The 23,215-nt window shown below is 34.2% G+C and overlaps 1 protein-coding gene across 6 annotated transcripts in view; it reads left to right on the top strand.

The window, feature by feature from the left end:
* Nucleotides 1-23,215, top strand: part of LOC106101320 — a 96,580-nt gene that overhangs the window by 8,058 nt on the left and 65,307 nt on the right. For 4 of the 6 annotated variants that reach the window (XM_013280535.1, XM_013280529.1, XM_013280516.1 and 1 more), the window contains exons 2-3: nucleotides 462-2,355; nucleotides 6,901-7,056. In XM_013280535.1, the coding sequence (XP_013135989.1) occupies nucleotides 1,213-2,355; nucleotides 6,901-7,056 (1,299 nt within the window). In that variant the 5' untranslated portion in view covers nucleotides 462-1,212. The remainder of the gene's footprint in view (nucleotides 1-461; nucleotides 2,356-6,900; nucleotides 7,057-23,215) is intronic. The other 2 variants (XM_013280522.1, XM_013280510.1) reach the window with 1 other exon arrangement.

The raw sequence follows: 23,215 nt of genomic DNA, 5'->3' as shown, positions 1-23,215 counted from the left end.
TTATCGATTAGCGAGAGATCGAAAACAAGGGAGAGCGCGTGCGCCCCTTTAGCACTAAATAACTCGGACCCGAACCAACGCGTTACTTTACAAATATCCCCACAAATTCCTTTGCTGCCTTATTTTGAACCAGTTCTTGTTATCTCACTATAATTAGGTCATGAACCTTATGTCCTTATGTCCTATAAATTCGCGTGGTAATCCTACTGATGAATGCGTTTAGATGGATGGATGTTTGTTCGAAGTTATCTGCGGAATGGCTGAACAGATTTCGCTGAATTTGCCTTAGATGAGGGTTTTATTAATTTTTCGTTTTCTTTCAAAAATATTGTAGTACAATTATGTAGAGTAATGCGAGTATAAAGGCCCTTCTATGGCATCATATCGGTTTAATTGTGTAAGTCAAGGGAACTGCTTTCTTATTTTTTTACGTAATTAATATTTGATTGTGTTGTTTGCAGATTTGTGGCGGGCGCACGGATAGCAGGGCCGGGTCCGTCGCCCACGCGCCGCTCTACACAACGGACCGCACAAGCAGACAACTCAACCAAAACACACGAATTCCTCAAACCAAAGCCTCCAGTCATATCTTTCGTTTCAAAAATTATATAAGCACTATTTTTTAAAAACCTTTTAAACGTTAAAATTAAAGAAGAAACTCAAAGTATACGCTAACTCCCAAACAGTACAAATTAATTTAAGTCTGAAGTATTCGGTATTTACAATAAAAAGAAGCCTTCGAACGAAAAAAAAGTATAGAAGAGATATCAACGACCAGTATTTAAACGTTCCAAAATAATAGAAAAATCGTTAAACGAGTGCACAAAGTATTTTATCGATAGTTAACGAGCAAACGAACCGATTCCTCGAGCATTTTCTAAAAAGAAGTCAGCCAAAGATTTTATAAGCCCGTAACCTTAAGACTCGTAATATTTAAGCTGTATGTAAAGGACTTTTTATACTATTTATTTTGTAGTGAGCAAACGAAGATATTGTGACTAGGGTAGTGTAAACCGGTGTGCCGTATAGTCGTAACTTAAGTGCTATTTAGAGTTAGAGCGAACTGAAGCCAGAAAGTACAAATTATCAAGTTCCATCACAGTTCCGATCGTTCAGTACAACATAGACTTAGTGTAGAGCTTATTTTTGTATGTGTTACTGTTTTGGCACGCGAAAAAGTGACGCGATGCGGTCTCGTCGAGCCAACACGTCATGAGCGAAGCGCTCCGGAGTGAGGCGGGCGCGGATAGCGCGCATTTACCGCCTTTCTCGACGTTTGGCGACATGGCGGACAACGAGCAGCGAATACTGACAGCCGATGGCCGGCTGCTGGACCCAGCCTGGGAGTACTACGAGAGAACGGGTGACACCGTCTCTGTCATCGCCAGCCAGCCGCAATACCGACCGTGGGAGTCGATGCCCATCACCGTCAACTCAAAAGATGCGATACTTCGTGCAGGATTCTCATCACCTCTCGACTACCAATCGGTGACGTTGCAGCCCATACCCAACAAGCTGCCGTCCTTCCAGAGTCAATTCCAGACGTTTCCAGAGACGACCGTGATACCAGAGACGGGGCTACCGAGTGTCACTCCAGTCCCGGTCACGGCGAGCCCTACGCCCAGCGCGAGTCCTAGTCAGTTAACCCAGCTCACGCAGCTCACGACGCCGTCGTCTCCGGCGCATCTTACCACACTGGCGCAGGTCACGCCACTTTCTACGACCCTGACTACGCTATCGCCGGTCAACGCAACTACATTCCATACGCTGACAGCCGTGAACGCTAGAAGCTACCCGATAGTACCGGCACCACTGCAAGCGAGAGAGCTGACGCCGGCGGGACAGGCTTACATTGATGACAGACACATACAGCTGTATCAACCTAATATCGCTACAATTAATGCTTTTCCGACTCAAAATGGAATTCTTCACCAAAATGGAACGCTCCTCCATCAAAACGGGAGCCTTATACAAAACATTCAGAGTCCAACAGTGGTCCATGTGCTGAAAAACGAACCGTTCGATATGAAGGCGCTACAAGATAAATACACTCCAAATGGATTACATCACAGCAATTTTCAGAACCCAATGTTACTAGACAACGGGTACGATAAGAAGTCAAACGGTTTTGGAAGTGCATCGTCTCCGACGAGGTCAGATTTTCGAAAGAAGGAGAGACGGAAAATGCGCGCCAACAGTTCAGAGTCTGACGGTTCTAACATGGAGGTGGGTTCGGAAAGCAGCGGGCAAGTCGCGGCTGTGTCCTCCACGGCGGGCTTCAAGTCGCCTATGCACGGCGCCCCGCCCATGAGCACTGGACCCATGGAGCTCGATGATATATCCAGTGAAAAACAGGTGAGTTTCTCTTCTTTTCATTTATTTCAAAGTCAAGACATATAAAGGAAAGATTTTGTTGGCTTTGTTTAAAGAATAATCCTTACATTTATTTTAAAACATTTTGATTTCCTTCATGTCTTGACCAATAGTCTCGATTCCGCTCTAACAGCATTAAGATATTTAAATAATTACTATTTTATGATTTTTTATATCAGGTTTAGTAACCGTTTAATGTATTTTTCACGCTAAAGAAAGTCGCTAGGGATTCGAAAAATATGACTGAGTATTCGAGAAAAGGTATGAGAATTTCCTAAATTTCATCCGTCGCGAATGGATATTCGTGAGATCCCGAAAAAGAGAAACTTTCTCAGTAATTCCACCTTTTATTATTCGGCGAGCAGTTTTTATTTCCGAGCCCTCGAGTTGCAAAATGGCCGAACTCTGTCTTCGTGGCAATAAATTTAATAGTTAGCCGATTCGCCTGCTCCGCCAATAAATTAACTTCCTCTCTCGTTTAAAATACAAATTAAAGTCGGGCGATTTACGCGTGTCCTGCTTAGAAAATTTTATGAGTTTCATTCAAATTTAACTGCTGGTGCAATTAGGCGGCAGTTTTGAATCGTCGTTTTATCGCTAGGAAAAGTTCAATATACTTTGAAAGGACAAAAGTACATACATTAAAGTATGATGTTCTTTCGTCTATGGATTACTGATTTATCTATACACATAATAATATTGGAGTGTCTGTTTGTAGTATCAAAAGAAAAATTCCAGATTTAGAGAATCGCAATTAAAACATTTTCGTCAGTCCGCAAGCCGCGTTTGTTCTGGGTAATGTACAAAACGGCTGGGCCGATTTCGACCGGTCTTTCACTGAAGGTTAGCTGACATAGACGGGCATAATATAAGCTACGTTTTATCTTAATATTGCATGGACAAAGTCGCGGGCAACAGCTAGTTACTTGATAATGACAGTTTGTTATATGTCCTGATAATTCACAATATTTGCAATTCGAATTGATAAAAAAATGACGTAACTATTCTGAAAGATCGAACATTCTTTACGTAATAAATGTCAGTATTTCCTGCTGTTTCCCGCTCTAACAGCAAACACCTTTGTCGCGCAGCTGCTCCTGTGCCAACCAATTATGTTTACGGAACGGTTTTTTTGTCATTTTAGATGTTAGAAGTATCAACTTTACTGGATACAATAATTATAGTAGTAAGTGCTTATCATTATCATGAGGTATTTTATTTGATGACGTTAAAACTTTTCTGTAGAAGGATTATTTTAGCAGCTGTTTTTAAATATCATTTATAGCATTACAATGTATTATAAAGTTTAAAAATTATTAGTATCTTGGTGGTGTTTTAATTTTACTCATGTCAAAGTCGTATTAAATTTAAAAAATAAAGAAAAATAATAGAAATAACCGTATAAAATAATCCTATCTAACTGTTTAAATACACCAATAACGGGAATATGGAGGCTATCTTTTTTAACATCTTAAAAAATAATCTATGCCAACACTTTTATTAAATAAATTCGTAGATGTTTCGATAGATCTGAACAAAAATAGTACTGTACTTGGTTGAGTATAAATTTTAATGCATAAATAAGGGTGCTTGTCCACTGTACCATTACGGAGCTTTGTACCGATTGTTATAAAATACAGTATATATAACATTATAAAGATATTATCGCGACGCTTGTTAGGCGCACGCAAGAGCTAATCGCAATATTGCAATTTTAACTAAAAACAAAACCGTTATCTTTTGAATTAAACTCTCCATGTTACTTTGACAGGGTAATATATAAAAAAAAGCTTTGATATATTGTCTTTTTTAAACTTTAAAAGATAAGATTGTTACCGAAATATAAAAGTGATTTCCAAAAAATGTAAGCATCGAGAAAAAATATGAAACTATTTTTGTTAAACTTAAAAATGACTGTTTCACAACAAACACTAACAACTAACTAAACCTAGAGTCCACCCCTGAGGCATCAAATTTAAAAAGAAATAGTATATTATTATAATGCTCGAAACATTCAGTTTTAATAAATTTATTATGTAAATAAGAGTTGTAAATACATAGATATGTTCGGAGTGTAATAAAATATTTTCAATGTCGAATTAAAAATTCCAAAGTCATCTATGATTGCGAGGGGACTCAATACAAGGGCGTTAAAACATGCTTATTAAGGGTGAGAAATTATTGCGTTTGGAGCTTGACGACTTAATATACTAAAGTCTAAATTAGCCTATATGCATCTAATTTTCGAAGAAAAAAAATAAACATAAGTACTAAGGACCTTATTCTGAATATCCTAGATTAAAATACAGGGGATATTCATGTAATACCTTTCATAATTACCTTGGTTTTAATGACATCATAATTATCGAATAAAAAAAACTTGGCAACGTAGTTTTCCTATTAATCGTCTGAAAGAAACAGAATCATAAAAGCTCATTAACAAATATACAATCATACATAAATCGTGATGTAACATTTTTCTTTCCAAGTAAATTAAACACAAAACATTTTCGACTTTATCAATATGTAGTAGATATTATATTCGGTTAACTTGTAACTCACAATTCGTAAGTTACCAACTCATTATACGAATGAGTCAAACCGGGAAAATCCATTGCGAAAGTTTCCTAGAACAAAGAACAAAACAGGGAAAACGGAAGAAGCGACAAAATTTTTGGTGATTTATTACCCAAATGTATGGAGCTCGAACAAAAAATAACCGCGAACCACCAAGTACGGAAAATTTTCGCAAACTTGTGCTAGGAGTTAGAAACGTCACTTCTTTGCTATATTCTTCTTCTTCTATATTGTTTATTAATATCACTAAAGTAATCATAATAAAATAATAAATCTATGTAACTCGCACGTGACATGAACGTAATTTTTAGTTCTATAAATGTGTACGACAAACTCTATTTAAAAATTATCAATTTTACGTTTTAACATATTGCTTGCAAGGAAAAACCATATTTACTGTCAATTTGGCCTACATTTTCAGACGTTATGATTACTGTCACATGGTAATTCCATTTTTCCGTACATAAATGAACTTATCAACTGTGTATAAAGTTTTTACCATCTAACATTAAGGACTCGTGGTACTTTTTACATGCGTCAGCTGTTTGTCTACTCTATACAATCGGGTGATTCCGATTACAAGCGAAGATAGCCGAAGCGGGCACGAATGAAATTGCGCCAAAATGGCGGCGATACACACCGTATCACAGCTGTTGTGTTTTTTACGGTTACGGATTAATTCTATGTTATAAATGCGCCTAACGAAATTGTAAACCGTAACTAAAAAAATATATATATTTTGTTCTGGGTTACTGTTTTAGAAAAGTTTAAAATTATTTTTAAATCAATGTAACTTTGTGCTTGTTGTTTATGATAAAGTCACTTCCCTAAGTAAAATTTCTATGTATTTTAAGTGGTCATTATAAAATAATACAAAATTTAAAGTGACTAGGGTTTCGCGCATCATACGAACAGTTTACCCTTTGCCGAAATGTCAACTTGTTGTACATTTATAAAGCTCGTGTATACACGAGCCATCAATCCACATATCTATGTTATAACAGTTTTATAAAACTGTGGATGGATATAACATATTGAATAATATGAAATATAGATCGTAAGATAAAGATACGTAGTTGAAATGAAGCCATCGATTTAGTGCTATCGTTTCAGTTGGACACGGACGCATGACCCAGACGGCTTATTAACAAGGTTCGCAGAATGCGCCGAATTTGGCCCGCTTTGCAATAACATTCTTTGCATTTAATGGGAACGAGTCCCGGAGCGACCGGACACGCGAAGATCCCACTCAGATACGCTCAGCGTACCCGCTTTGAATTCCTGTATGAGGGCCTACGAATACACGAACAATAGTCCCTCAACCGTTTGTTGAAATTGTTTTATGAAATTGCGATTGCGGTTATAGAAAAAAAGACTATCAATATTACTTAGTAATTACACTGATATTTTAAAAACATTTATATTAATCAGAGATAGAAAATACCGAAAAAAGTTTATATATCCCACTTTGACGTCAATTGTGCGTAACTAAAAAAAAATCAAACACTAGTTACATAATACTGCTTTCGCTTTCTATATATTTCGCGGAACAGCTGTCCCTTGCGACATTTTTGACATTGATGGTGTTCCATTTTTTTTACATTGAACTGTAATAACATATGTAAAAGTTTATAAAACACTAGATCAATAATAGATTGTTTAATAATCAACAGCAACAAGAAATAAAGAAAAATTCTATAGGGAAAATTACTAACGGACAATCAAAAGAATGTTCTGTAGAAACTAGTTTACGACTTTGTATTGCTTTTAAAAAAAAAGCATTTTTAAGTAGTCTAATTCATAGAAACATTTAGTTAGAGAATTTCAATAACTTTTCGGAAGCTTTCTTAACCGTGTTAGTAATTACTGTTGAAATATACCATTAAACGTGGCGGAGTCGAGACAACATCAATTGTATTTCAATGAAGAAATGAAATGACATTATTATAGTATTTCCCATCACAGACAAAGAAAAAGCGAAAACGTTGCGGCGAGTGCATCGGCTGCCAGAGGAAAGACAACTGTGGCGACTGCGCACCATGTCGCAACGACAAATCGCACCAAATCTGCAAGCAGAGACGATGCGAGAAACTCACCGAGAAAAAGGTAAATTAAACTATTTTTAACGACTGATGGACATGTATGAAGGAGTAGGTGTGGCGGCCCTAGAATAACTTGATGATGATGAAAATTTTGTTGATGAATATTATCGTAGATTCCCTGGAATAAAATGAATACTGCTTAAATTACTATTGAATATTGGACGCTACAAAATAATGTCTAAGAAGGGGTGGTTTTATAAGTTATGATGTGTTAAATTTAAAGACAGGTTACAAGGTATGCTGATAGTTATTGTGTATCTTTGAACACTAGAATAACTATTAACAAAATCCTTCGTCAAATTTTCTCTACTAAGGATGTTTCACGAGAAACTTATTCAAAACCTAGGGTCCTTAAAGAAGCGAGCCTATTATTCCCTCAAAGGCCGGCAACTTAGTAGTTCCTCTGGTGTTGCGGATGTCCGATTGACCACCTCGGTGCTCTCGCCGCTCGTTTGCCCCCTTTTATTATAAAAAAAATCATTTGGGAGAGTTCAATACTCAATACTATAGGAATTGTATCGTGTATTAAATGATAATTAAATAGGAGTATTTAAAACTAAAATAATTATTTTGATTTGATTTGAGTCATGCATTTTGTATGACATATTTACGGGACTTGGTTTATATTAATTTATTCGTCTGCATAGATTACCGCCATCTTGTCGTGTCGGTGTTCCGACGTTCTGTAAAATGGCCGCGGAAGTAATACGTTCACGTGCCGCTGAATAAGAAAGCCAGTTGTGATCTAAAGGAGTTTATATTTATTAAAATCAATAGCCCTTTAAATAAGTATTTTTCTCCGTAACTTTCCCGACTATAGATATGATGATAAGGAAAGTTATTATTGATAGATAACCCCATAAAGATATGAAACTGTGCATTGTTTTGAAACTCGATAATATCATATTTGCTCTTTTCATTATAATAAATTCTGCCTCTTGCTAGGTATTTTATCCTACAAATATTATAAATGCGAAATTTGTATAGATATTTGTTAGAGCTTAGGGCCTAAACGGCTAGACGGATCTCGATAAAATTTTGCATGAATGTAGAGGATAGTCAGGAAAAACACATAGACTACACATATGTTTTCTAAATTGTATGCGGACGGACTCGAAAGCTGGTTATAAAAATGTGGAAAATGTACATCATCTAAATTACGTTTTCATAATTTTTTTTGGCTTGACCACGATAGAAATATTCGTTTTATTAATGTTTTAATCTCTTAGCGGGATGTATAGACGATTTATACAGGTTGAAACTCTAAACAAGGACATATTACCATAAAATAGTAATAAAAACATTATAGCGTAGATTTAATAGCCCGCGAAACGAAAATGGAAATATTGGTTTTATAACTTTGTATTTTTCCAGTGGAAATTTTGAAAAGTATGATAAATTCAGATGAGCTAAAAATTGTTGCAAAATTGAGAGAGAAAAATGGGATATATTTTTATCGATAAGCAGACGAAAATGAAATTGAGAACATTCTTAGCAATAATGAGATCGATATTCACAGAGTGAAAACGTTTTGCGTTGGCAAAAAATCCCGTAAAGATTATTCGAATATAAAAATTCATACACTCATTGTTAGGAGTTACATTTATTTTCCAAAATAAAACCGGATTAAGGAGTCGAAAACTTAAATCCAAGTAATAAAATCAATTAAAACAATAGTCTTAGAACAATAATAGGCCAAAGGAAATATAATAAAACCTTATAAAAGATAATTAGTCCAGAAACTCGCAAAACCCAGGCCTCGACCAGAAAAACTTCCACCGAGAAGGTACTTGACTTAATTTACGATTATAAGTTAAGGACTGCAAAGTAACTTAGCAAATTAGTTTTAAAACAACCACCGTGAAGCTTCTCGCCGGGGAGGAATGGGGGAGGCACCTTCCCTTGTTCTGGGATCACCTTTATTTAATAGCTACTTAGCAATCTCTTACAATCTGTTAGTGCTCTTGATTTATTTCCTTCAGTGTTATATAAATTGAAGAATGACAACATTAATCGTCAGCTCATTACAAGTCGCCATTGAGGGGTTTGAAACCTACCTTAAGTTTGCCTAGGCAATAGTTACCACGTTGACTTTCCTTTAACTGTTTTTATTTAAGGTCTGTTTCTGAATTTATTTATTTTTCATTTACAAAACACTAAGCACTATATTAACTCAAATAATTTAAATAGAAAGTCAGTATCCCGTCTGCATTCTAAACAGAAGCTATAATGATTTACAACTCACACTGAGGTAGATCAACTAGATCCTAAAATCATCGAATTTTTATTTTATTTTTAATAAGTATACATTATCAGAAATTTATGACAAACTCATAAATCGCAAATCTATCATAATATATTTCATTGATTAAAAACGTTCAATTTATCGTCACCTTTTATTTTCCATACTTATATCACGACCCTAACTCAAAAGAATTACTTTAAGAAGATAAAAAAATCTAGATTACCGATTTCCGTTGTCGTTGGAGCTTTTTTTCAACGTTAACATGAAAAAGTTCAACGTTATGGAGGCATTATTTATACCGTACGGTTCATATGTCGACCATATTATCTCCGGTGTGCGCACGCGTCGCGCAATGTGCCCGGCAGCTGCGCCCGCGCATCGTACCGCTCCAATCATAGCGCCCTGTCATACACCTCTAGGTCTTTTATCGTAGAACCGATTGTATCTATTGTTGACTTAAAAGGTGTTTTTTCGATACTTGATTGATGTCTTATCGTAAAATACACCTGGATTCTTGAAGTCGCTTTCAGCTTTATTGAGTTTCAAATAGATATAAATCAATACGTTATCTTTTGGCAATTCATTTGATACGAAATGTAATATTATTCATTCTTACAGTTACATTTTATTAATTTCATGTTTTTTTTATTCCACGTAAAGTCGCGGGTGAAAGCTAGTGGAATATTATTATAAGTAGAAAACTTATTCTTACATAAGTTTAAATAAATGTCATCATCATCATCATCACCAGCTCACTGTACGTCACCACCGAGGGGCTCGGAGCCTACCCTAATAAGGGGCGACTAGGCCATAGTCAACTACGCTGGCCAAGTGCGGGTTGGTTGACTTCACACATATCTTTGAATTTCTTCGTCGATATGTGCAGGTTGCATCACGATGTTATCCTTCACCGTAAGAACGTCGAGTAAATTATGTACATATGAAAATTCGAAAAATCGAAAATCACATTGGTACATGGCGGGATTCGAACCCAAGACCTGTAGATTACAAGTCAAGTGTTCAAACCACTGAGCCACCGACGCTCTTTATAATATAAAATATAAATAAATGTCCGAGGTATAAAATATTTCTTTATTATTATAGGAATAAAACTACAAATTCTGAAAGTTGAATTGTACTAAATAAATCTTTATAATTGTCTTCCATTACCTTTCTTCGTAGAGCTAAATCAACAGTGTCGCCATCTACAAGGATTATAATTTATTCTGTCCGTTAATAAAATGTGTAGTTAGAAAAACAAATTGTGTTGCCAAAGGAAAAAAATTAACAACCATTCTTATAAACAGTACTATAATAAACATTACCAAGAGACTTTTATCAAATTTTAATGGCTTTTTTCTTATTTAGATTCATACGTTTTCTGCGATCGGAATTTTTTTTAATCTCGAGTTAATGGCACAGAAATGTGTCAGATCTGAAATTTAATCTGGATTTATTATAATTTAGTTATTCTATATTTCTTTCGAAAACTATTATACTTAGGATGATGTTACGACTATTATGTCTAGATTTAATACTTTTACGAGAACAGATTAAGAAACAATAGGACATTACGATTTACGACCACTTTGTATCATAACAGAATAAATAAAATTTATTTCAATGTCAGTGTTAAGAGCTTTTTTTTAATTGCCTTTATTCACAACGAATAATGCCTGATATTTGGAAAGAAAACTTATTTGTTTTGTGCTCTATTTGTAGAACTGACATTCTTTCTAAAAGATTTATAATTCAAAGCAATATCTTGCAAATATATCAAGAAGATAATACCATTAATCAATTTCGATAATTTTCTGTATTACTTATTATTCATTCTATTCTATTTCATGGTTATGGCTCTCCCTCAGCGGATTGGGCCAGTGTCAAGTTTATATTTCATTTAAAACGATTATTATAATTATTATATATATAAAAAAAATAACCAATCAGTGTATAGGCGGATTTAAAATGTCGATGCGCTTTGCCACGTGAGTCCACCCACAACACCGCGATTATAACGGTCGGCGTGAGTTTACACTTTAGGGTCGTTTTTTTCCCCGAGCGGGCACGAGCCAAGGGCCGGTGATTCAGGCCGGCAGATGTTAGGTGTAGCTTTTTGTGCTATCAGCTGATGTGGCCAGGACGGATCGACTTGTTAATGATGCATCTTGCGCCGGACTATTACGTGTGACAGGAGCTGGCTTGCGTAATAGCTTTTTCTTTTTTGCATTCGAATCTTTTTTTAATTGTTAACTGACAGTAACTTTGTTGGTTTTTAATTATTTTTTATCGTCTATCTACTAGTAACTACTAGTAGTAGTACTAGTCTAAATCAACTTTGAACGTTGGTTTAGGATTTTGAATGTTATTGTCTATATACCGGTTAGTTTAGATCCAAAGTAATACCTAGGCTTTTTGGAACCATTTTAGATTCAGAAATTAAAATTAACAGTTACAAAATATTTTCAGGTCTTATCTAGATAAAAAATTAATGTCTAGACGTTTAAGTTATTTGTAAGAATTTATAATTTTCATTGTAAGATATAAAAATGAATGTTCTTTGTTGTTTTCAATTTATTTGTGTAATTTATTTTGCTGTCATGAAGACAATGAGTTTGCGTGTCTATTCATCGTGAAACAATAAATATACTTAAAGCAGTGTAAACTTTCTGGATAAATTAAACATATTCTGAAAACATTAAGATTAGAGAACTTTGAAATTGTCCGAAACTTTTGTAAATATAAATTGTTTAGCTTCTAAAAATGCAAACACAGGATAATATGTTATGAACTATGAAGGACATTGGAAGAAATAACCTCCTTTACTCTAAAATAACTGGCTGTTTGGAAGTTTGACTAAATAAAAAATAAAATCATTGATGTAAATAATATAATTCTAAATTCAAATTTTCAACACATTTGAAGTTAGTTTTTCTCGCAACTTTTAGTTGACTATTTTTTAATGTGTTAATTTTAGTAGTTTCTCATTTCAAAATTTCAGTTGAATTAAAATAGATTGCGTTATAAAAAAACTCGTTTAAACTTTGTTATTGAAAAAATGTTTGAATACATTTTTGAAGTTTTTAAAGTTGCGTTTCAAAAGATATTATTGTTATTTATTATAACGTTGGTTGCGACCGGTTTGAACTGAAGTTCTTTTAATTCGTACACTATGAAACCAGATCGAGTCGATGTACATTTATACAGAAATAATATGTAAGAGTTTTATATCGTTTTATTTAATGTTTTTCATTAAATAAGCTTTTATTATTCAAGCACGGATGATGGGGAAATAATTAAAATTAAATTAACGTCTTAAACTGCTACTTAAAGTTTACTTTATTGTGGTTAAATCTTCTATCTTCTTACTTAACTTTGGAAACTAAACAGTAATTTGAATTAATAGCAGTATGTGTAATGAATTATTCTCAACGTTGAGTGTAAAAGTACACAATCTATAGCATATTATTTCTATGTTTATTAAATAAATGTTGTGTTGATTGGCATTTATACAATTTGTTTATCGGTAGGCAATTACTCTCGACTCATCGGGCGCACGAAAGCTCCACAAAACTAAGCAACGCAGCTACAAATCAATACTTTTTCCTAGCAAAGACTACCCCAATGCACGCAACTAATTCATACAACTTAGTTATATATATCCGTTGTGTAGTGTGTGTGTGTGCGTCGATCTCAACCAATGGCGTGACAGAAACGCAATGTGTACGCACACAGTGCGTTTGTGTGCGTGTGAGTGCGTGAGGGGTGCGTTGCTGCACCCCTTACCATGCATTCGACACGAAAGTGCGTTTCGCTTATTATACTGCACTATAAAATCGGGTTTTTGAAATGTGGACTTCTATTATTTTCATAATTTATGGCTTCGGTATTAAATATTATATTAAAATTGTAATTTATATTGAGTAACGCATGAAACCCGCTTAGTAGCCATACAATAAATTCAATTCAATTACACAAGTATATTGTAGAAGTATTTTTAAGTAAAAATAATATTTCTTTATTATATGAATAGTCACTAAAACTACGATCGATTTCAGTTTAAATAAAGAAGTAAAAAAATGAAATCTCCAAATAAAAAAATGTCTTCTTACTGGCAACTTACAAAATTGTAAGCCCATTAAATCCTTCTAAATTCAAAAAACAATATAGAGTTTTGAAATAGCTTGCTCTATCGGTACATCGGTGTGCGTAAGCGATGCATATAAATGTTCAATGTGGTGGTAAAATCGCGCGCGGCCACGCATACGCTTGTTCTCCCGCCCTTCTCGCTCCAACTACTCCAATAAGACACGGAGAGCTTTTAACATATATTTTCTTTAAATGTAGTTATGCTATATTTACACCACGGGAATCAAATTCTATATTAATTTTTCTTACATAAAACAGAACGAAGAAAGCTTGTGTTTATCTCGAATATAGACTAATTCACTTCAAGAGCTCGTATTAAGAAAAACATGTTGCTCAGAACGTTTTTGCATCCAGTAACAGATTAAATTTTTACAAAATATGGCAACAAGCAGATGCAAAAAGAAAGGTTCTACAAAATAAATAGTGTCATATTAAATAACATTAAAAAACTAACGAAAGGCCTTTTGGTATTATATCATTTTATATTAGTAAAGATAATTCGCTATAGTTTTAGCTACGCATCCACTAGTTCATACAGTTCATTAGAGACTTCCCTACTGACACGTCGGGGCCGAGCAGGAGCACCCCGCGCACCCCGCAGCACCCCGCAGCACCCCACACCCCGTCCGACACCCCGCACGTCAGAGAGATCTAATTCTGCACGCGTTGGAATACCTACCTACCGTCACTAAGATCGAGTTACCATAAACGAGAGTTTTTATTTTTGTACATAGAACCGCGACGACATAGGCATGAGTTAGTTATGTATGCGGGTTTCCTTGTAGTTTATGTTATTAGGGATTCGCAATACTTCTTATATCATTTAAAACGATTCTCCCGTATATTAATTGCGTACAAAAGCTATTTATTTTTTAAAAATCATGAAATATTCCTACATTTCAAAGATAGTTTTAGCGATTAAAGTTTATATAGTTAATGATATCTAGAGAATTTGTCTTCACGAAGCATACATAAATTAGTATATGAATGTATAAGTAACATATTAACAAGCTTCGAGTAACTTAAGTCACTCGTATTAATTATATCTAGTAAACACCTAATCCGACTATCACTCGATTGATCGTGTAATAGATTATCCTGAGTTAGCGCGTTTACGTTAACCAGTTGTTAAGTCGTTTGCGTTTCGTCCCGTCGTCCCCCAGCGCCTCGCAGCGCCTCGCAGCGCCCCCGCGCGGGGGCCGACTGCACGGGTAACCTACAAATGCGCTAGCTGACCTGCGATTTGAAAACCGTGTCGGTCGACTTTGTTGTGAGTTTCAATCGAGTTGTACATTGTTCCTTTGACAAAAAGTCGCATGTAGTCGCACATCTAGACCTCAAAAAGCAATTTCAATTTGATTTCCCTGCAGCTTTTATTGTCACTTTTATAGATAACTATATCTGATTTTATTTTAAGAATAGATAAAAGTGTGTAGTTTGTAATCTAACTAAGCCTTTATCTGTATTAGTATTTTCAATTCAGGCAGTGCTTAAGTCTCTTTTAGATAACATTGTCATAGTGTGAAAGCAATGAAGAGAAAAAAGTACGTGTAGTCTTTAATACGAAGCGATCTCTAATAGAAAAGTACACTCTTATAGGGAAATTTCTAGAAATTATCTAGTGTCCATTTATTTATTTTTGGGATTGTTTACATAATTTTCAATTCCAATTCTGTCATATACTTTTTGATGCAAAATAAAAAACAGTAAATATAAATTTTAAATTAATTGAAGAAGTAACACGAAACTAGAGTAATTTCATTCGAGTTTTTCTTGGAAATTTCATCCTCCATCTCCGTGTTTTCTCTAGATAGCTCCAAGGTATATATGCCAGCTTTGTACATAATGTTTGTATATAGAAGAAGGCGTAGCTAAGGGGAGGAACGCATAACCTACTGAACCTAGTGTACCTATTTAAGAGTAAGGGAGAAAACAAATATACATGCATACAATTCGACCTGCGTGCCTGCAATTACGCAAAAGGTATATACAAAGGTATATATATAAGCTATTTTCTAGGTAAAGGGGAAATAGAAAACTATGATGTCGACCTTTTAAGTGCCTACGGGAAGTGACGCAATGCGTGATTGTTTTCATACTTCGTGATTTGAAAAAAAAATCGCATTTTTTTTCTAACTAAGAATGTTAGCAAGTCAAGAAAAATTGCCCAAAGTTAACGTAACATGTTAGAACACCAACTTATACTTATCTATTAAGTTGAAGTTAGCTTAAAGATAGTTTTGAATAACCCATCGATAGTATCGCAACTTCAAACTTTTGTTATTAAAGTTTCCCCGCATATTTTTCTATTTATTTACATACACAAGTGACTCATTGCATCACTCATCGGACAATCAAAGCAAGGCTAACGACCTCCCGGTTTCAAGCCTTCATACCCCTTAAGCGTGGACCAATATCACCTGATCTGCGCTCGGCGGTACATCTCCCTTTTGCACCTTACATTGTTTCCATCCGCGAGCTACAAGCTGGGGTCTAAGATCGCTGGCAAGGGAGCCAAGTTGGTTATTGTGTGACCCAACATGATAGGTAATTGCAATTTTTTATATGCCGATGTGGGGTAAGGGAGATATTGAGTGCGTAGAACGCAGTTGAAGTAAATGAAATGCCCTTAATAGTGATAAAGAGTACTAATTACTTGCTCAAAGGGCCTCCGATTGATTACTTCTTTTATTTCCACACACGTGTCTTTTCTAGTCAGTGTGGAGTATTATCTTTAGAAAGGTATTTCCTAGCCAAGAGTGATGATGAGTGAAGAACAATAGGTAGCTTTAATCGCAACGAATGCGTGAATATTGTTGGGGTTAGACAAATGAGTATAAATTCCCAACCCGTATTTAGTACAGAAATCTATTTTTTTTTAATTTAATGATCTTTGTTTGGTTGTTTTAGAGGTACGCATAATTATTAGTTATTAATTTAATTTATCTTATATTTACCAATTAATATAGAAGTCGTCACTGGTGACGTTTGCGCGTAGCACGTAACCAAATGCCGGCGGGAACAGTAAAGTATAATTTATGATTGTGCTCCGGTCTGAACAGAGTCGTGCTTCCGCCGCGGCCGCGCCGCTCTCAAACATTGTAACGTTATACGCACCACCTTTATTTGATTTATACCTTAATACTTTTTTAATTTTTTATAAACTGAAAAAGTCATGGGAACACGATGACAGCTAGTATGAAATAAGACTCGTACACACGTGGTGGCAGAACGAGTGTTACCTTTGCCTTTTTTGAGTACTAACTTTTTTAGAATGATGACGTCAGTTATGTTCAAATATGCTATACAATTCAGTCTCCTTTGCATTTTGTTAAAAAAAATGTATTAAAGTAATAAAAGTTGATTACGTTTTCTCCAATTACTCCAAAATTGAATTAAATATTACAAATACGTAGATAGTTTGTTAATTAATTTTACGTGTGGCTATTGATCGTGACTATTCATAATAAATTATTACAATGCTATTAGGTGTCGGGAAAATATGTGCTTATTCACATTGAAACTTAAATTAATAGAGAGATAGTGGGAAGTGATATGTTAGACACGCATCTGCCCCTAATTTTTTTAAATACATCATATGGTTGCTATGTAATTTTGTAAAACATGTGTTGAGGTCACCAACTTTCGCTTGAGTAGCTATGCATAAATATAGCGATAATTACCTATAATAAAGTAAATTATTAAACACATTTTTGCATCGTTAATAGCGAAGTCATGGTATCAATATTATAAATGCGAAAATTTAGGTGGATGAATGGATGTTTGTTAGAATTTGTAGCCTAAACGGCTGAACGGACTTCGATGAAAATTGGCATAGATGTAGAGGATAGTCTGTCAGAACACATAGGCTACTCACTTTTGTTTTTTTTTATTTCCACGCATACGAAGTCGCGGGCAAAATTAGTAAACTATAAAGTTGTTGTAAAATATTAAATCTCAAATGTTTCGTCGTACTTCATTGTTTTATATGGTATGTGTTATTTCCACTATTTTCATGTAATAAAAGTTATCGCGCAAATAACAATCGTTTACGTCTACAAAAAGTTTCCAAATGTAACAAATCATTCGTATTAGTTGTTCCTACTAGAAGAATAAAGCATTTACGTAATTTTTATTTTAAAAAATATAAAAGCCTATAAAATGGGATCTTTAATGCATAGAAACCAAACTAAATCATTCAATGCCCAATTCGATTCCACGATAACATGCTTGCATTTATTAATTTTTGACATAAGCAGCCATTTTGAATAAGAGCAGCTGTTGCGTCGGGTTCGATGACCTGTTTTTTATGGTGCATCCAGGTAGACGACTGTTCTATGGGTCGACCATAGAATTTTGAAACCTTATGTTGCTTGCCATTTAATTGTTATAGTATTTTATAAATTATTTGCCTTTATAAACCGTCCGGATAAAATTTATGAAAACGTATCACAGATAATATAATTCACTTATTATTAACGATTGATTAAAACTACGAAATTTGGAATCTATTACAGATTCTCTTACATACTTATTCTACTTATATTTTACGTCAATACATACATATAACATTACTTACTATTTAGATGAATGTTTTCCTTTAACCCGTTTTTTATTTCTCCGGAAGTCACACCCTGTCTAAAATATTAACGTCACTCTGAATGTTAGAAGAATCGTTGCAGTATGTTTAATGTAGACACTAATAAAAAGATTAATTTACTTAGTACTATACTAAAACGGGTACAGAATGTAATTTTCTCTGGTAATAAATTCTTCCAAAAAAGCGACAACATCTATGTGTATCAACTTAATAAAAAAAACTAATAGAATGTTATTAAAGGCCCATTCAGTTTCTATTAATAATGGGTTTTCAATCATTCAAAAGACAATATACATATGACTTTCTGATCAATTCCCCTTACAACACGTATTTGGATAAGAAAAAATCACACCAACACGTCTCATACAATAATAAAAATGTAGAACTTATTATCAAATCCACTAAGTTTAGCAGATGTGTACTTCTCAACACATTGGGTTATCGATAAGCCGTTGGTCCCGCATCAGTCAATGCTTTCCGCAAGTAGGCACGCGCCACGAGCGGCCCGCAGTCGCAGCTGCTCTGTCCTCAGGAAGTAGCACATGCACTGACATCTGCCCCCGCGACGGATTTATCGTATTGTACCACTTATCGATAACTAGTGATGTCTTACATAGATTCGTCTAAATAATGTGTTCTATTCAACTCGTAGGTGCATACAGATTTTTATCGTGTTCGAAAACGCGTTTGTGAAATTTAAGTCGACTGCAAACTCATAGATATTAATGGAAATTAAGGGAGATCATTAGATTGGATGTATGGATTGATTTTTCGTGGTGAATTTAGACTTATAAACTACTCATCATCATCCTCTTGCTCTTATCCTACTCCAGTAGGGTTGACACAATAGTTGTGGTTTTACGCAATTATTTGAAAATTGATAATTCAAACTTTAAATGACTATGTAAAAATACGATTCCAATGTATAATTTTGTGTAATTCTTTATTTTTAATATTCTTGCTTTTGTTACAGGTAAGTGTCTTCTAGCCTATTTCAGAAACAACAATATGCTGTTTGGCGAACAACGGTAAGGTTAAATTAGTATTATTAGCAATTAGTTTGTTCGCTTCTCGATGTTATTATTTTTGATAGTTAATTTTTAGTAAAAAGTTAAAACGACAGAAAGCAAAAAGTAAAATGGAATAAAACGTTTTTAAAAATAATTTGATAACGCTACATTTAAGAACGATTTAAACATAAAATAATTTACAAACATTTTTTATTTAAACGTGATTACGAATACAATTGCAAATTATAGTTAAAATAAAAAAAAACAAAACTTTTAAGCCAGACTAACTTTTTTAGAACTGGAAGTAATTTTGAAAACCTGCGTAAGTGAATAAAAAATATTTTATATGTAAAAAAGGATGAAAGCAACAATATTGAGAATTAGTAGTGTCAAAGCGGCAGTGTAACTAGAAAGGTTGAATGAGTCACCCCGGGGGTGAAAGGGTGCGGAGGGTCACAATCGGGGGTGAAAACGCGGCGTTGCATTTTCCCCGTTCCCGTTTCTACGCAAAACGCTCTGTTACCTCTTTAATTACAGAGCTGCGGCATGATTTTTTAAAACATAGACCTCGCCCATTAAAATAAATAAAAAAAAAATAATTGTCTACGGAAAAGGCTTAACGGCACACGGCCTTTGCCTTTTTCCTCGATGACTTTATTTATTTTAAATATTATAAAGCTTGTGTCACTTTACAGTAATCTAAAATCTACTCAGTTTTTTGTGTGAAAAATAATTCGCAGCAGCATGGTAGCTTGTTTTTTGAAGCATACATATCTTTGCTTACATGAGTTTTCTAAATAAGACAGTGGAATAGATAATTGTGTACATATTAAAAGACAAGAGATAAAATTAATTGTAGCTGCAAAAATTTAATATTAAATGTCGCGTTGTTACGGCGTTTAACATTAATTGGACAAAATATTTTTTTAAACTGTTACCGTATTAAATGTAGGTTTATATTAGGTTAGTTTTCTCTTTAATTTATAAAAAGTAAAGCTGCAACTAACAATACATAACAGCGGTTTCGTGAACCAGTTGCATCAATTAACTATTAGATACTTTCTATTAGACTAATTTAAATTAATTATGTTTAATTTATATTTCACATATTCATGGAATCAATTAAAAGCATTGACATTAATGTGGTAGGAATGCAACAAACAGCTGCTCTCCATACAACTGGAATAACGTAATGTCAACAATTTCTATCAACTATGATTACACGCGTAGTTATTACTTTTTTGTACAATACAATACAAACACCATAAAAAAGTTATGTGAAAATTCAAAGGTATAATTATCCCTTTTATTGTTTCTGGTCAGTTCATAACGTAAAATAAAAAAGCTAGTAATTATATTAAATATCGTCACAATCATTCTGAAAGACAAGAAAAAAATAAAATTAAAAAAAAATGATAATAAATTAGACATATAGATAAAATAAGGAAAGAGAGTGTTTCCATGTTCTGATGGGACATAAGATATCTCAAATCTTACCACCAGGTGTACCTCGATAGTAAATTAGTAAACAATTTATATGGCTTTGTGCGAAATCGCAGCTTACGTTGCACAAGCGGCCCGGAACAAACACAAAGGAGACTACCTGGATGTTACATTTTTTTGTCCACTGTCAAATGTCAACATACGATAGAGCCCATATAAACTTAATGCGCATTATATTCTTCATTATTTACGCTTTGAAGTTTACCATACTTACAAAAAACACCAGATGCAACGTTCAGCTCGTATGGAAGAATAAGTTATTGTTGAGTTAAAAAATATTTCTTAGTTCCCAGGACAATGAATTAATGTTTTCAGTAACAAATGACTGTCTTTGATAGGATTGGTGATAGCGTGAAAATTATTATTTCTGCCAATACCGATTCTAATACTTAGAACAAATTCTTAATATAATAGTAGATATATTTGAAAACTTTAACGTTTCTCTTCTTTTGTCTTCTGATCCTTTCATTTCATTTGCTTAACTTTTTTTAATTGCGGATATGACTGGAATGCGTCGGTCACATCAGGTTAGCCAACTGCGTCTCAGAAAGGCAAAAATGCATAACTTATTTAAACTTACAAAGCAATTTGGTACGAACAAAGCTTAAAAAAGTAATTTCCCTGTTTTACACGATAACAAAAAAACTGGCTCGTGCACTCGATCAAACAAAAGGACATCCGAGCGCGCGTAAGAGCAAAAGCAAGATGGCGCGCGTCCGGCCGCGCCACTTCCGTCACATCCGGCGTAACGCGACTCCCGCGCAGCCTGCAACGCAACCTTCACCAATCGATTTACCTTACCGCCGTCGACTTTCATTTATTTTTAATAAGCATTTTCGGGGACTCGGCCAATTGAAAATGTTGCTCCAATTTAAATGCTCATCTCCGGTCCTTTAACAATGTGTTATTCGGTTGTTAAAAATGTTAACATTGATTTTTATAAATAAAAGTAAGAGCTTGAAGCATAGCGCATTCAAATACAAGATTAAGGTGGGCGCTGATTAACGCTACGGGTTATAACGTAACGTGTTACATGGAGAGCATTTATGCAGTCGGTACGCGTAGTGTTACTCGGAATGTGTATGGGTGATATTTTAAAAGTACATATAATCATATTAGATGCTTTATTAATGGCATTAGGAATCTGTCTATCAAGTGCTAGAAAAAAGGACTATCGCCTTAAGATCGATGCCAGACCGGCAGGGATCTTTGCAGACGCTACTGAGAATTAAATACCTTTATTAACACTACGAGCAGACCTTTTAGTGCTACCGATAGTTTAATGGTTTAGGTATAGTCTGTTAAATAAGTTAAGAGCTTTCGTTTTATCTAATTGCTGGAATTATTTCTTTAAGTGTTTTCATTGAAAATAGAATACTGCGTTCACGTTTAACCTCTTATTCAGGTATATTATAAACGTAACACCAAAAATTCCAAGTTACGTTCTATGAACAATGAAATTTAAAAAGTTATGAAAAACAACTAAAAGTCACAGTCTACGGCAAAGAGTACTTGTCGTTCAACCACCCTGCAGCACGTTAAAAGCGTTAAAATCTTTTCTAAACTGAGAGTCGATACACACAAGAATCTTTTAGCCTTTTCTAATTTTATTAAATAATGTAAAAATCCTTTGTATTTTCTTCTCGTAATAAAAGGTTGCCTATTTACGACGGATACCTTTGAAGTTTCACAAATTCAATTAATTAAAAAGAAATCGGAAATAAGAACTTCCTTATTCAAAAACATGCTAACGAAATATGATAAAAAAGTCTACTGATTACGTAGTGGATTCTCACAGCTGAAACACCACTACGAAATATATTGTTATCGCTATTTCTTGAAAGTGTATTAAAGAGATGAAAATTCATCTTTTTATAAGTTATTCGGCTATGAAAACAACCGCTAAAGCGTTTAAATAATACGTAACATTTTTGTATTTACAGATACAGAGAAGTAATCAAAGGCACATGTTTAAGACCCGGTATATAAGTTTTTGAGGTTATAAAAAATCCTTAAAGACGCATGTTAATAAAACTGCGTCCTTAGTAATCTATTTAGTAAATAGGTTAACCTATATAAACGTAAACGTTTCGTCTGCAGTGACAATTGCTATCTCTATTATTTCAAAGATATAATAAAGGACAACAAAACACTGCATTCGACGACAATTACGTGTTAAAAAGGATGAATTAAATGTAGAAATACGACAGATTTCTAATCTACAAACTTGGTTATAAGGAAGTTACTACACGACCTCGATACATAAAACAACGTATAAATTGTTTGCGAACGTTTTATATCCGAAACTCATTGTTATGGTGAATCCATTAAGATAGTAACAACAAGGTCTCACGAAAAAAAAATTAGACGTAAGGCAAACCGCTTAGACGACAAAGTTATACGAACTCAACGATTTTGTAGAAAATATACATAGAAACTGCGAACATCCTTTATCTGGGAGTCTCCTTTCTTAAAATTAGGCAATACTGCAAATACGGAAGTCTATGGGCAGCAGGCGCTTCGCTATTTTTGGGAATCCCAGTGTTACCTTACAAAAAAATGTATTAAACAAGCAGTTATCACTTATCATTGTTATAATTTATATATAGCAAGTAATAAGTTTTGATAACACGATGCTATCTTAAAAATTCTTAAT

This window comes from Papilio polytes, unplaced genomic scaffold, assembly GCF_000836215.1.
Source record: "Papilio polytes unplaced genomic scaffold, Ppol_1.0 DF824303.1, whole genome shotgun sequence".
Taxonomy (NCBI): Eukaryota; Metazoa; Arthropoda; class Insecta; order Lepidoptera; family Papilionidae; genus Papilio; species Papilio polytes.
Note: the sequence above shows the minus strand (reverse complement) of the source record. Positions and strands in the feature narration are given on the sequence as shown.